Consider the following 16,411-nt stretch of genomic DNA (forward strand, 5'->3'; position numbering starts at 1 on the left):
TTCTTCGGTGAAGCAGTTCTGCTCTGTCTTGGTGACAACCCAGAAAGCTGAAATGCATAATTGCTTCCACCAAGGCAGAAGATGTGGATGCGGCTAATTCCCCTTCCTAATGAACTCCAGCATCAGCACTTGTGTTTTGTTGTGGTCAGGGCAATAGTAACATCTTTTCCACTGAATTTTGATAACATGCCTTTTTTCTCCCTCCATAAGTTAAATGTGTTTGTGGAACTTTTGTTCTCCTTGTACCTGGCACCATTCTCAGCAATTGGTAGCCATAATCCCTTGTCCCGCTGGGACAGGTATTTTCCCTCTGCCTCATTTGAAAACAGTTTTGATAGTTTAGTGTCCTTCATTTGTTCCTCTGAAATGTATTAAGTGCTTTTTGCGAGGCCTCTCCAGGCCTAGGCAGATAGAAAGTGCTCAGTGAAATTGTGATTTACAGGCTTGGGGTTAGGGCCTGGGAATTCATTGATGAGTCCCAGAGGGTTGTTGTTCCCAGGGGAGAATGTACTACACCCTTCAAAAAATGTGAAACTTTCTTTTTTTTCTAATTCACTTGAATAATCATTCCCCACCCCCTTTATAAAGTAGTGAATGTGTGTGTTAGGGCCCTTTTGTATCAGTTCATATGAGCAGCCTTCACTTTAAAAAAGGGGGGCAGGGGTGAAAGTAATTATGTTTCATATATTGGCTTTAAGTTTGTGTTTTTATCACAACATTGTTTTGGGCCATTTTAATAGTGTGAATATATATTTTTATGGTTACAGTTATAGGTTTTAAATGAAATTCAGGGCCCTAGGACTTGTACATAAGGCTTTGATGTAAATGAGTTCACCTTCAATTTCATTGTTAGGTATTTACTGAGAATGTAACAAAGGACTCATTACATGACAGACAGATGTACTATAGAATATTTGGTTGAAATAGAACAAAAGGAAACTTTATAATAAACCTTTAAATCATGTATCCTTAAAAGCTATTTTTGGTTTAAACCATCAAGCAATACTAATGTGCTTGTATAATAAAATGACTATTTTGTTTCAGTCTTGCAAAATATTTAGTTGACTTCCTTATTTTATAGTATCTGTTTTAGAGATTGCTGATTTATTTTTGTGCTCTTGAGGAATTAAGAATTTAAAAATTTTCTTTTTGCAAGCGGGTAAAAATCTGTCCTTAATGACCAAGTAGACTTTGCTATTTAATACCACACATACCACAAATATGTGCATTCCATAAAGTGATATATCTTAAAGATATTATATTGAAGAGGTTTTGATATTTTATGACTGTGAACGTTAACGTGTACAGGATACTATAATGTAACAGCGGGTGTGAAAGTAGCACTGCTTATTATATTTTGTTAAACCTATGAATTTTCTGTGGTGCAGTCATCATGTTCTTTTCAGATTAATGAATAAAAGCATATTATCTTGTTGTTTTTTTCCTGAGGTAAAGAAAAGCCATATATTATGTGGCACTCTGGTCAATAAACTTAGGTTTTGAATCAAGTCTTTATTACATAATTATTTCTAAAATTATTCCCTCCACAGTTTTAGCATATATTTCCTTAGATTGATGAGTTAGTATGCTTATTATGAGTACTGTATTTAATGTTTAAATGTAATAAAACAATATTTAATGTTTAAATGTAAGTTGGAATTTACTCTTACCTGTTACTACCACCACCGGCATCACTACTGTGACTGTTGACCACTGTTTATTCTGTTCCTGGCATTATGTTTTTGCTTTATGTATGATCTCTTTTCATTCTCTTAGCTCCCTAGAGGTAGGTACCATTATTAGCACCATTTTACGGATGAGGAAACTGAGACACAGAATTACTTTGCTCAAGGTTTTACAGCTTGTTGTGATCAAACCAGAATTTGCCCCCAGTTGTATTGAAGAGCCAGTGTTCATAATCATAGTGCTGCAAAAGCCTCTCCCAGGAAGGCCATTAAACTGAATACTACATTTTCAACAATGAAAATATAAATTTTGCCCTGGCTGGGGAGCTGGGTTGGTTAGAACATTATCCTGACATACCAATGTTACTGGTTCAATCCCCGGTCAGGGCACATATAAGAATCAACCAGTGAATGCATAAATAAGTGGAACAACAAAAATCGATGTCTGTCTCTGTCTGTCTGTCTTTCTCTTTCTCCCTCCCTCCCCTCCCTTTCTTCCTCTCTGTCCCTCCCTCTTTCTCTTCCTCTCACCCCCTCCCTCCCCTACCTCTGATACCAATAAATTTTTAAAAATTTAAGTAAATTCATGAATTAGGATATTTATGCAACAGAACAACAAATATTTTGACTGAGGAAAACAGAATTCCAGTTGCTAAGCCCTCTTTTTGCGATTTCATTCTGTTTTTCTACAAATAACATTATGAACTTCTATGCTTTTGTTTTTGGTGTGTGGTTGCTTATGCATCACATCTGATGAGACATCTTGTGGGCTGAGATCATCCATTTCTACTGCTGTTCTACTCTGGGATTTGGATGGTGCTCTGTGGCTCCTGATGTTCTTCATGTTACATATTTTCATAATGGCTGATAGAGGCTTCATCTTGTGAATACCAACTGGAGTCTGAATTAGTTGATGCATCAAGACCACTTGAAAGAGTAACTTTGTGCCTGTGTGTTCAGTAGCTGTGTGAGAGCCAGCAGGCTGCCATGGAATTTGAGGATTGGCACTTGCTATCCATTCATATCTAGCACCATTTCTTTTCATGAGGAAACATGCCCTGTTGGTAGAAGTCCCTGCATTTCCTTTGGACTGTGGCATTTTCTGTCTTGGGTACTTCTGTGTTAATCCTGTGGGTGTTGCCATTCCTTTTACCTGCAGCCTCTCGACGTCATTCCAGGTCCACTAGTGCTCTCTCCACTGCTGAATCTGTTGGGCAGTCAGGTGAACAAGTGCTAACTGCATGCCTTGGCTTCTTCATTATGTTCTAGTTGCATACTCATTTTAACATTCGCTTTCATCATTGTTGGCTAGCATTCGGCATGTATGCACCTCATATTCTCCCCAACGTGCTTTTATTTTTTTAAGTTGTTGAATGTTTATGATTCTGTTAATAGGCTGCCGATGCCTTGTAGCCTGTTTGACATTATTTCTCCAGTGTTTGTATTTATGTTAAAACAAAACATAGCAAAAAAAAAAAGAGATGGGGAAGGAACTTTCCCCCCTTTTGCTCCCTGCCCCAGGAAAACAATCCAAACTTTAGGTATCAGAAGGACCCCTATAAGGAATAGGGTATGAATATCATCCAACAGTATCTTTCATCTCCAAAGTCTTTGCTCTCAATAAAGTGGTGATTATTAATGTTAGGTATTAGTGTCAGATTCTAATTATTTGCAGGCACTATTTAGTTATCAAATTATGTCACATGTAATTTTATATGTATAAAAATAAATGGATTGTGGAATATGATTCAGATACTGTAGTCAGGCTAGCGGTAGCTTTTACAGCCTTTGGACCCCAAGCTTTCCATCTCCGCCCTGCTCTGGCAATACCAACATTTCACTGGTCAGCCATTGGGGCAAAAGTAAGCATACAATGATATATAAGTTTGCCAGATTTAACTGACATCATTTTGTTATGGTAACAATCCCTAATGACTCCAGTATTGAGTAAAGCACAGTCTACTAAATCACAGGTAAAAACTGTGACCAATTCACTGAGTTAGAGATTTTCTGCATTCTTCCTCTAAATGAAGTCAGCTATGCATTTTTTAAGTATGTGCTCTGATTAGCACATTTCCCTGAAGGTCATGGGCCAGACTAAGGGTACAGTAATATGCATCCATCTCTTGGGAAATGGAGCTTCATAATAGTATCTGAGCAGTGAGAATGTAGGACAGATTTTGCTGTGGTTAAAATAAAAGAATTATAACTTTGCTTAGACCTAGGCAAATATTTCTCCTTCAGATTATCTGTGATACATAGAGAATAATCTGCAGTCAGTTTATGAAAAAGCTGTATACATCTGGGAAGCACAGAATTATTGCATTGTTTTTAGAGTTTTAATTTTGTATCTGAAAAAATTAGTATTATCCCTAGAGCAAGAGTTGGTGGCATGAGATATATATTTTTTTAAAATTTTTTACAGACTTTTAAGTTCATGCTGGGTAATTTTTAAATGGTTTTTAGAGCAAGAGTTGGTGGCATGAGATCTAATTTTTAAAAAGTTTTTTACAGACTTTTAAGTTCATGCTGGGTAATTTTTAAATGGTTTTTAACTGAATTACTTTCATTCTGTTTCTCATAAAACCCTTATTATCTACCCTTTTTTAATGGAAAGAAAAGATGAACAAAGATCATTTATGAAACAAATGTGCACAGTCTCAAATTTATACTTTCCATATTTTAACTGATAATTTACAGACATATAGATATAACTTCTGTGGTTTCTCTTTAGTTTGTATGGCACATTAAATTGCCTTAAATGGCTAAGATGATACACATTGTGATCAGTAAGTACATTAAAAAAGGGGATAGTATAATATAAAATTTTTGTTTCTTTATAAAATTCATGACTGTATAACTTTCTTTAGCAGTGTTTACATTATTTTCCTTTCCATGGCAATGGAAGATGCAATGTTTTGAAACTGACTTTTTTTAGGAAGCTAAATGACACTTCAGTTTTGAAATTCACCAGTTTTGTAGGTGATGTTTTGTTACACATCTAAAATCTTCTATATATCATTTTATAGGAAAGACTAATTCATGTAAAACAGATACTAGTTTTCCTTTTATTCTAAATGCTTCATGTGGCTAACAGCAGAGATTTTCCTTGTCCAATGTCTTACTTGTTAATACAAAGTATTTTTTACCTTAACACTTTTCCAAAGGTTTTTTTATATCTTAGCATTTTAAATAAGAAGCTTTTACCAGCAGATAGTATGATATACTTGTGAAGTATAATTTACACTGACTTTCTCCTATTATAGTTCAAGTCTCAGTACTTCTTAAGGAAGGCTAGTCAACTGATTTAAAGGGACTTTTAAAAGTTAGTTTGTCATTATCCATGATCATTGGCAACCTTATAATAGTTGTTTGAACTGTAAAATTTGTTTTAAATCCTTTGGATTATATCCATTTTTTCTACATGTATAAACACTATCACTTAAAGATTCTTGAGGGACTCAGGAAAAATGTATACAATGTCATCTGCATTATTAATATTTTGCAGTTAAGATACTAGCTTTTTGTGGTGATTATTAAATAGTTTTAATAAATTGAGTTTTAAATGACCTTTGGCAACACAGGAATTAAGATGAACATATGTCTAAAATTAATTGAACTTAATAATAGTTAATCAGAAGTGACACTAATGAAAATTTTCACAGAAATCAATTTAATACATTTGTTTCAAAATTTAACTTTATTGCATATTGCATTAGAACTCATTGCTAAACCTCTAAGCTTTCTAATTAGTTTCACCACTTTCCTTTAGAGTAGTGATTTCAAACCTTTTTATCTCATGGCATACATAAACTAATTACCAAAATTGTGCAGCACACCAAAATATATATTTTTTGCAGATCTGACAAGAAAAAAATAGGTGTAATTTTGATTCATTCACACCAAACAGTTATTGTCATGTTGGCAGTTTGTTTGTTTGTTTGTTTGTTTGTTTAATTTGACAGTCTAAGGGAAAAGGAGGTCAGTACTCCTGACTGAATAGTCAGGTATTACACATTTTAAAAATTCTTGCAGCACACCAATGTGCCTCTTGTAGCATACTGGTGAAAGTCACTGCTCTAGAGGGAGTGCTAAATAGATTTAAAGACTCAACTCCTAGCTCACTCAACTCCTTTCTATAAGTTACTCTCTCTCCCATGTCTCAACACTTTTCAGAGATAAAAATATTGTTAAGGAATCATTTCAATTGTCAGGTTGTTTCGTGGCACAATGGTATTAAGTGTAGACAACCTATTCTTTGCCACTGGTAAGCAAGAGTAGTTAAAACTACAAGTCAAATGTAGTTAAAATTGGCTAGAAATTTTTCAGTGCCTCTGTTTGTAGGTGGGAAGAGATGGGAACCCTTGCAAAACAGTGAGAAAATGTGAATTAAAGTGACATATATTTTGCTTTTGTTTTTTAAATAGACCGGTTTGGGCTTGGCCAGTCAGGAAGAATACCTGGTTCTGTGAATGCCATGCGTGTTTTAAGCACAAGTACAGACCTGGAAGCTGCTGTTGCTGATGCTTTGGTAAGAGTCACAGTATGAGTAGAGTCTCTTTGAGTTACTCATCCTCATTGTTTTCTGTCTTAACAGAAAATTGCCTCCAAATCAGGTTACTAAATCATCTTTGAAGTTTTTTTTTTTTTTTAAGATTTTATTTATTTATCTTTAGAGGGGAAGGGAAGTAGAGAGGGAGAGAAATATCAATGTATGGTTGCCTCTCATGCATCCTCCGTGATCCTTTGGTTCGCAGGCCCACGCTCAATCCACTGAGCTACACTAGCCAGGACAGTATCAAGGAAGTTTTGATGACATTAAGTTGGGTGTTTCTTTTTTTTTTTTTTTTTTTCACATTCTGTTTTTTCTATTGCTTTATAAGCTTTGATGGCATAACCTAAACAAATCATTATAATAGGTATTAGACTTTGTGGTTTGAAAATTTGTGTTTATTCCATTACCTCACTAGTTTTACATGTTTTGGTTTTTTTAATGAGTTTGTAAATCATTATTTAAGGAAACTTTTCCCAAATCTAAGATTAACTCCTTGAGGATATGAAGCACTGGTGGAATGATTTTGCATCATTATAATGTAACATCTAAAAATATATATAAAGTGATTAGAGGTCCTTACTTTATGGTTATACCAAAGAATTCTTTAGTTGAATTTGCTTGTGGTCAAATTGCATTTTAAAGATACATTTCAGCTCATAGGAGCACAGCCTCTTGCATATTTTGATTTGTCTGCTCATCATTTTAATTTGGTATTCTTTATGACCACTATCTAGCTGTGCTTGTGTTGTTTGAAGATTTCTTCTCTTCTGAGGAAATAGCCTACTTTCAGACCCTGAAGTTTGAAATTCAGCCATGTTGCGTGTGATCAAAATTCACATCTGTGGCTACAGTGATTCTGACTTTTGCTTTTTCCTGTCTCTCCCTTGTTTATTCTTGCTCAGTCAGATTCTTTGATAAGTGGCAGTGAGCAAGCAGTTTCCTCTTTCATGAGGCTTCCCCTGTAAGCAAGGGCTGCCTGGACAGCTCTGTTCATTAGCCTTACGTGTAGGAAAGCCTTTGTTCTGGCGGATACAGGAGTTGAGGATGATTGCTCTAGCCATGGCTTTAACTTCAGAGTCACGAGCTGGAACAGAATTCTGTGAAGCTCTTTTTCCTTCTACCTTGCAGGTTTAGATCCTGTCTCATATTTATTCAGAGACTGCAGGAGGTGGAAGTTGGAGGGTTGGGAAATGATGGATGGGCTAATCCTTAGTTAAATGGGACTTCCTTAACTGGTTAAGGCTCAGGTGGGGGAGAGGAAATTCTATAAAGAACTGCAAAAGGGACTGTCTGCTCTGCTAGGAGGCAGAGTAGGTCTTGAGAGTCTGAACCTTGGCTTTACTTGACTTGGGTTTTTCTCTGAGTTCTAGCTCCACTTACATTCATGTTCCCCTTATTATTTTTTGTTTAAATTGTTTGGTTTCTCTGGTTGCAGAAGAGGGAGTGCAAAATGGTACCGTTCTGAGACAGAATGTATCATAGTGAAAAACCACAGAATTAATGGTGACTTTAGAGCTTGTCCCTCAGTGGTTATGGGGAGAGTTTTACATAGAATTATAGCAAGAACTGGAAGTTCTTATAAGTATAGGAGGGTGAGGAAATGCCATTGCGAAAGCATTCTTTGTTGTTATTCACTTGATAATGAATTGCTTGCTAACCATGTATTTTTTGGTTTGCTACAATATGTTTTGCTATACACTTTTGTTGCAAGAACAATCCCCTCATATGCTTCTGACATAATTCTCTATGCTTTTTCCCCATCCTTCAATATTTCCCTGCCTACAGCTATTAGGAGACTCCAGGAGCAAGGTACCAGTGCTTTAACTTTTGTTTTACAACTTTTTGTTGTTGTTGTTGCAAGTATATTTCCTTTAGGAGCTAGCGAAAACAACAAAAAACTGTAGTACAGTTATAAAAATTCTGGTCTGAATTATGATGTTGAATCTGGTGGAGTTTTTATTAGTGATGGAGTCAGGCACCTCTCATTTGTTTTAGTATTTTTGAATATCAAGCTGTGCGCCTTCTCCCTGTAGTGTTTTGTTTTATTTATTAACCCCATTTCTGTCTATTCTCATGTTATTATTTCATGACTGGATATATATTCAACATTTTTCTTATTCTAGGAACCTAGTTTATGTATAAGTAAAGTGATCATACTTTGGAGAGTGCAGAGGGGGTGCTATTAATAACCACACTGAGATAGTAAATGTAATGCAGAACTGTTGTGATCAATTTGGGATGTAAGTAAAAGCCACATTAATTAGAAAATTATATTTCTACAGCTTCAGCCAATAACAAATAGTTATGGCTTAAGCTATATTATTTATGGGTTTAAGTTATATTCAGGGTAAGAGAAACTGTAGTCTACAGGAAGCGTATTTGTGTTGTAAAACTTTAAGTTCTCAATAAAAGTGGCTAAGATAATTTAGGAATCCTTATACATGAGATAAATATTTTGCTACTGACGTTTTCAGTTTCAGACTTTCAGAAGTGTGAACATTCAAATAAATTTACTCATAGAACATGCTCAAGATATATTACTTTTGCTTGGGAAGGGGCTGTGGGTGCACACACTTGCACTGTGTCAGGTGCTGAACCAGGTTATTTAACCTTCACAACAAGCCAATGCAGGGTGTTACTATTATCTCAGAGATGGGGAAACAAAGTAGAAAAGTCAGGAGGCTTTCTCAGGTGACACAGCCAGTCAGTGGTGGCAGCAGGATTACAACCCAAGTCTGTCTTACTGAAGTCTACACAGTGTGCTAGAGAACATATTCTTTTCTCTCTGCTACAGGTTGCTCTGCTTATTACTTACTGTATCTACCGGAAGTCTGTGTTTCTGTTTTTATTCCCTAATCTGTAAACACAGGGCAGATGTGCATCCGCATATTGTGTGTGTGTATCTTTTTACATTTAACTCTCTGTTTTTGTTGGTTTTGTTTGGTATGACTCATGGTCATTTCATCTTTCCATTTCTTCCACAATCACCCCCATCCCTCATTGGATCTGGCAGAAGAAACCTGTGAGGAGGAGATATGAGCCTTATGGGATGTATTCTGATGATGATGCCAATAGTGATGCCTCAAGTGTTTGCTCTGAGCGCTCGTATGGTTCCAGGAACGGTGGCATTCCCCATTATCTACGGCAGACTGAGGATGTAGCAGAAGTTCTCAACCACTGTGCTAGTTCAAATTGGTCAGAAAGGAAAGAAGGGCTTCTAGGCCTGCAGAACTTACTGAAGAGCCAGAGAACACTGAGGTAAGGATAAAGACCGAGGTTGTGAGCTAAGTTTGAGACCCATGCTATACTTATGGCAGGGGTTGGGGGAGCAGGGCAGGGTGAGTGGATTCCCTGTTGATTATGGAGTCCTTACAGAGTTTTAGCACTAAAGGTGCTAAGATGACTAAGACCTAGTCTTTGTCTTCCAAAGACTTTGAAATAGCTGGCAAATACTCTGTAATCTATTAGATTTATAACAGCATTTGGTTTTCTTACAGTTCACATTTGTCTAGTGGCTGCTATTTGAGAAATCTTGGTATAGGTTGCAATTTAGGTGAAAAATAAAACTCTAGAAACTGTCACTCTTAGTTGATGGGAAAATAAAATAAAACTGCAGGTCGGTACAGTTCATTACACTTTAGGGTGTGGATAAGATGATAGCAGGCTTAATCTAAAATTTGTAATACACATATGCATGGTTAAGAGATACTAAAATGGAGTACTAATAATAACAGTATTACCCCTAGTATTGATTATTTTTTCATTTTTTCTATGTAGTCCTGTATTTCATAAATTTTCTAACACAAGCTTATACTATATACATACCAGAAAGTATGTCTTTATACTATATTTCGTCAAATCTAAGGCACCATTGGTACATCATTATTTTATATCCCTCTAAGAAGAAATGCCGCTTATTAAACTTGACATTACTAATATATCATTGATTATAAGATAACTCAATTACAGAGATGTTAAAATGTTATAAAGTAGGCAACTAAAATCCATGACTTACAGTATATTATATCCTTCAGATAATTTTTTAAAGATGAGTTATGACACCACTAAGTTCCAGATTAGCAGCTTCCAACCTTTTTGGCACCAGGTTCTGGTTTTATGGAAGACAAATTTCCCACAGTCCCTGGGAGTTGGTGTGGGGGTGGGGGTGTGTGTTTTAGGGTGATTCAAGGGAACTACATTCAGGCTCACCTCCTGCAGTGCTGCCTGGTTCCTAACAGGCTCAGTCTGTGGCCTAGAGGTTGGGGACCCCTGTTCTAGATGGGCTCTATAAAGAAGCTAAGTGAGCACTGACAGATGGTCACTAAGCAGTGTGGCTAGCAAGTCAGTCTCGCTCTATTCTACTGATTCCTACTTCCTGATTCCACCTCCCTAGCCCAATCCCATTCCATTCATGAAGATGTTTTGAGAAGTTTTGTGAAATGTAGGTAGCTTCTAATTTGTAGTGAGTGTTCTAAAATCAAAATGAATATGGTTTGTCCGTGATTATTTCTTCAAGATCAGAATTTTGAGAATCTGTTTCATTCTGGTGGTCCCAGTTTCTTGAATCCTAGAGTTTACCAAGTACCCTTTGAATAACCTCTAGAAATCTATTGGTCTAATCTAGATTGTATCATGTGTATGAGGGAGAATTACTCAGGCATGATTTAGGGAGAGATGGCACTTTAATCAAGCCTTGAAGTGAAAGTGAGACTCACTAGTACAGTTAAGAAGAAGAAAAGGCAAAGGAGCCCTAAAGTGAAATGAGTGTTTGCTTTGTCTGAGGCACAGTTGTAGGTAGGATGTGTTATCTTCTTTAATCCTGACAGCAGCCAGGTAGCCCTTACTGTTTGTGACTGATACAGATGTAAAAACATCAGAGTACTTTCTCTGAAGCAGAACTGAGATTAAAGTCTGTCTGATCCCTAAATACATGCTTCTTCTTGTTTATCTCAAGGCATTGCCACTTCCACACACATGGACTTAGGCACTCTCTAAGATTTACTTTCCTCATTTTAAGTAAGAGCAAAACTATTACAATTTTATATTTCTGTTTAATTTAAGTGTTAGTTAAATAATAGAAAGTTCTTTGTGTGAAAAAACCTTGTTATATAAAAATTATATAAAGCTTATGTAGTTAATTGAAATAAAAGGATTTTTAAAAGTAAAGTTGTATCTAATTTCAGTGTTGACTTACTAAAATACATTTATTTTCTTTTTTTTCTTTAGTCGGGTAGAATTGAAAAGATTGTGTGAAATCTTCACACGAATGTTTGCTGACCCACATAGCAAGGTAACGCTGGGAACAGTGCATTATTTACATTCCTCTCTGCATGTCTGTGTGAGCTCTGTAATATACTATGAAAGAATGAGAGATAATTCCCTATAGTGCACTTCAAACCTCACAGGTTTAATACTAATTTCAGCAGTAGTTTATGTTACATCTTTTAAAAATGGAATTCTCGGGAACTTCAAATGTCTATGAAACTTTAATTTATAAATTGCATTTCAGGTAAGAGTTACCATGGGTGAGAATCAGTTGTCTTTCAGCAAACATCTTTGGGTCGCTTCTATTAACCAAACAGTAGGCTATGTGTCAGAATGTAATATTGTATTATAATATAGTGCCTTTTAAAGAAAAGTTACAGTAGTGAAGAAAATAATCACGTATACAATTTTTTTTTTGCATCTCAGGTAGAATTCTTCTATGTAAAACTAGGTAGAAAAATAGAAGCATCTATGAAATAGATTTATTAGACAACCAGGTTAAGTTATTTCTCCAAATAGAATTTTGCCAGCCCCAAGACTTAGCTCTTGCTTCCACCTCCTGGGGGTCCAGGAGGGGTACTGAGCCTTAAGGACTTCCTTTCTGACAAGGGCATCCCTGCTAAAGGAGAATACCCATGAAGAATGGATAGGGCTCTTTCTTGAGTGGTGCTGAGAGAGGGACCTTTTATAGAAGTTTACTTGGAGTCTAGGTTTTAACTGATTAGGATTGTTTGGGAGAAAGCCTTTAGAGGCTATTAGATGCTTTTAGAGAAAGAAAACAGATGACATTAGGAAAGTTAAAGGGTGAATAAAGGACAGAAACTAAAGCACAAAAATTGAGAAAACCTAGTCACCATTAGCAAATCTTAGCTGCTTGACATGCAGGATTTAACTATCGTACACTTTAGTTTTCCTAGTAAAAATATCTGTTGTAAATTTTTCTGGAACAGTGAAACCCGTGATGGCCACAAAGTCCAGCCTGTTTTGGTGATGTCCATTCTTTTCCTAGCCTTTCTTCCTCATAGGAACTGTCCTTTAAGTGTCAAACATCTGTCTGTCCAATCATCCAGCCTTCATTGAGTACCTGTTCTGGTGAGGGATCCAGAAATCAACATATGACTCCTGCCTTTTGAGATGCTCACAGGAGGCACAGGAGAAAGGATGCAGGGGTTCTCCCCCTTTTTTGGACAGGGCTTCTCCTCAAATCAGTCTTGAAGTACGTCTTAAAATTCCCATTGTGACCCCAACCCTCACAGCAAGATTAACATTAACAATATTAATAAGATCCAAGAAATGTTGAGTTTAAGGGCCAAAAAGATAACCAAAGATAATAATTATCAAGATTTTTCTCTAAGATAGTGATAAAAGCACTAAGATTTTAAATCATAAGCATAAGATTTACAGTATTCATAGTGTAAAGGATTTAGATGGTTTTGGACATTGATGAAATTTCTGTTACCTGTCATCTCTAGATTGCTGATTCAGAACCAGAATGTGAGGATAAAGAAGGAAATTTCTTTCCATCAGAAGGCTGTTGTACAGTGAGTTTGGAGGTCTCAGTTTAGTCATTATTTACTAGCTACCTTTGGCTCATTGACTTTTTTCTGAGCTATCTGACAGGTGACCCCTGGTGGTTTATAGTTATTGTGCTACTTGGTTATATGGTGGCTGGTTGTCCCAGTAGAGCAGTACTCATTAACTAAGTAGATGAGGCATGGTGCTACCTACTTCTCTGAAATTGGTTCAGGGATATTCCACCATGATTGTCTCATCTTAAGACAGCAGTAATGAGAACACTGCAGCATGATAATTTGTGAGCTGTCAGTACCTTTTTTTCTAAGCCATAATCTTTTATAAAGCTTTTTATGGCTTTTGCAGTATCTTTTTACATGAAGATGTTACTTGAAATATTTGTCTAAATTGGCATGCATTAAAATAGATTACTAGAATGGAAAGAAAAATATACACACGTCTTTTTCCCTCATCCTGTAAAAGTATTTTTATAGGTATCACATAATAATCTTTATTTTAAAACTTTTTAAAAACTACACTTGACATACGATATTAGTTTTAGTTATATAGTATAGTGATTAGATACTTATATAATTTACAAAATGATCACCCCAGTAAGTCTAGTACCCACCTGATACTATGTATAGTTATTACAATATTACTGACTACATTCTCTATGATGTACTTTACATCCTACAGCTGTTTCTGTAACTGGCAATTTGTGTATTTTAATTCCTTTGTCTTTTTTACCCATTCCCCCAACTGTCTTCTATCTGGCAACCAACTTATTTGTTCTCTGTTACCGATGAATTTGTTTCTGTTTTGTTTGTGGGTTTATTTTCAGAGTCCACATGTCATTAGAAAGATAAAGTATTTGTCTTCCTCTGACTGACTTATTTAGCACAGTACCTTCTAGGCCCGTCCATGCTGTCACAAATGGCAAGATTTCATTCTTTTTATGGCTGAGTCATATTCCATCGTATATATGTACCACCTCTTCTTTATCTATTTGTCTCTATCTATGGGGACTTATGTTGCCTCCATATCTTGGCTATTGTAAATAATGCTGCAATGAGCATAGGGGTGCATATGTCTTCTTGGATCAGTGTTTTGGATTTCTTTGGTTAAATACCCAGAAGTGAAATTGCTGAGACATAATGGTAGTTCTATTTTTAATTTTTTGAAGAACCTCCATTGTGACTGTACCAATCTGCAGTTCTACTAACAGGGCATGAGGCTTCTATTTTCTCCACATCCTCACCAGAACTTGTTATGTGTTGATTTATTGATGATAAGCATTCTGATAGGTGTGGGGTGATGCCTCATTGTGGTTTTAATTTGTATTTCTCTGTTATTAATGACATCAAACTTTTCATACATCTATTTGACATCTGTATGTTCTCTTTGGAGAAATGTCTAATCACCTTTGCCCATTTTTAATCAGATTGTTTATTTCTTTGATGTTATGTTGTATGATTATTTATTTATTTATTTATTTATTTATTTATTTATTTATTTATTTATTTATTTTTAGAGAGGGAGGAAGGGAGAGAGAAAGAGAAGGAGAGAAACATTGGTGTGTGGTTGTGTCTCACTCATCCCCCACCTGGCCTGCAACCCAGGCTTGTGCCCTGACTGGGGATCAAACCAGCAACCCTTTGGCTTACAGGCTGGAGCTCAATCCACTGAGCCACACCAGCCGGGGCAGTTTCTTATACATTATGAATATTAACCCCTTGTCTGGCATATCATTGGAGAATAATTTCATCTGTCTAGTAGGTTGTCTTTTTGTTTTGTTCATGGTTCCTTCTTTGTACAGAAGCTTTTTAAGTTTGATATAGTCCCATTTGTTCATTTTTTCTTTTCTCACTCTTGCTTAAAGAGATACATCCAAAAAAACATAACTAAGAAGACTGTCAAGATTATACTGCCTTGAATTTTATGGTTTCAAGTTTTACATTTAAGTCTTTAAATCATTTCCAGTTTATTCTTTTATATAGTATAAGAAAATTTGTCTAGTTTCAGGTGTAAGGTTAGATTGTTTACTTGAGATTTTTTTGTTTCTTGAGATACACCTATATTACTGTAAACCTCCTTCTTACAGTTGCTTTTACTGTGTCCCTTAGATTCTGGGTTGTATTTTCATTTTCATTTGTCTCTAGGTCTCTTGATCTTTTTTTTAAATCTTGTTAACTTACTCATCGTTTGGTGGCATGTTATTTAGCCTCAGTGTGTTTGCGTGCTTTTCAGTTTCTTCTTGTAGTTGCCTTCTAGTTTCCCACCATTATGATTAGAGAAGATGCTTCATATGATTTTATTCTTTTTAATTTTATTGAGACCTGTTTTATGGCCTAACGTGTCATCTATGCTGGGAAATGTTCCATGTGCACTTGAAAAAATGTATATTCTTCTGGTTTTGGGTGAAATGTCCTAAAAATATCATTATAAGATGATCCAGTTGAACATGTCATTTAAGGCCACTGTTTCCTTGTTGATTTTCTCTCTAGATGATCTATCCTTTGAAGTCAGTGGGGTGTTAAAGTCCTGGGCTATAATTGTATTACTGTAGATCTCTCCCTTTATGTCTATCAATATTTGCTTTATATATTTAGGTGCTCCTACATTGAGTACATAAATATTTAAGAGTTGTTTCCTGTTGTTGGATTAATTTCTTTATTATTATGAAATGTATTTCTTTGTCTCTTGTTACAGCCTTTGTTTGAAAGTCTATTTTGGAAATAATCTTTTTTCATCCCTTTACTTACAGTCTCTGTCTTTTGATCTGAAGTGGGTCTCTTGTACACAGTATATATGTATGAGTCTTGTTTTCTTATCCCTTTACCCACTCTGTGTCTTTTGATTAGAGCACAGGTGGCAAACACAAGGCCTATGGGCCAGATCCAGCCCTCTACCTTGTTTCATCTGGCCCAGCACCTTGTTTCTACCCAGCAGCAGTGATGAGCTCCTTGCCCTTAGTTAAGGAATAGTTACATTTACACAGTCCTAAATTATATTCAGCCCTTTGAAGGCAACCGTGAGGCTGATACGGCCCCTGGTGAAAGTGAGTTTGACACCCCTGGATTAGAGCATTTAGTCCATTTAGATTTAAATTAATTAATTACTAACATTTAAATTAAGGATGCAGTTATTGCCAATTTATTAATTGTTTCATGATTGTTTTTGTAGTTCTCTGTTACTGTCTCACTGTCTTACTCTCCTTTCTTGTATTTTGCTAACTTTTAGAATATTGTATTTAGATCTTTTTCTCTTTATTTCTTGTATATCTCTGTAGATTTTCGGTTTGGGGATACCATGTGCTTCATGTATATCAGGCTGTGTTTTTAGCAGTCTGTTTTTAAAGCTGATGGTTGCTTAAGTTCAAAATACATTCTAA

The 16,411-nt window shown here is 35.8% G+C and overlaps 1 protein-coding gene across 14 annotated transcripts in view; it reads left to right on the plus strand.

Moving 5' to 3' along the window:
* The window catches only part of CLASP1 (cytoplasmic linker associated protein 1), a 284,449-nt gene that overhangs the window by 187,163 nt on the left and 80,875 nt on the right, over positions 1 to 16,411 (plus strand). For 8 of the 14 annotated variants that reach the window (XM_053666530.1, XM_053666529.1, XM_053666532.1 and 5 more), the window contains 4 exons: positions 6,113 to 6,216; positions 8,026 to 8,049; positions 9,254 to 9,498; positions 11,467 to 11,530. In XM_053666530.1, coding sequence (XP_053522505.1) covers positions 6,113 to 6,216; positions 8,026 to 8,049; positions 9,254 to 9,498; positions 11,467 to 11,530 — 437 coding nt within the window. Of the gene's footprint in view, positions 1 to 6,112; positions 6,217 to 8,025; positions 8,050 to 9,253; positions 9,499 to 11,466; positions 11,531 to 12,977; positions 13,047 to 16,411 lie in introns of all 14 variants that reach the window. The other 6 variants (XM_053666533.1, XM_053666537.1, XM_053666538.1 and 3 more) reach the window with 2 other exon arrangements.

This window comes from Artibeus jamaicensis, unplaced genomic scaffold (genome assembly GCF_021234435.1).
Source record: "Artibeus jamaicensis isolate MK-2021 breed Jamaican fruit bat unplaced genomic scaffold, CSHL_Jam_final contig_463, whole genome shotgun sequence".
Lineage (NCBI taxonomy): Eukaryota > Metazoa > Chordata > Mammalia > Chiroptera > Phyllostomidae > Artibeus > Artibeus jamaicensis.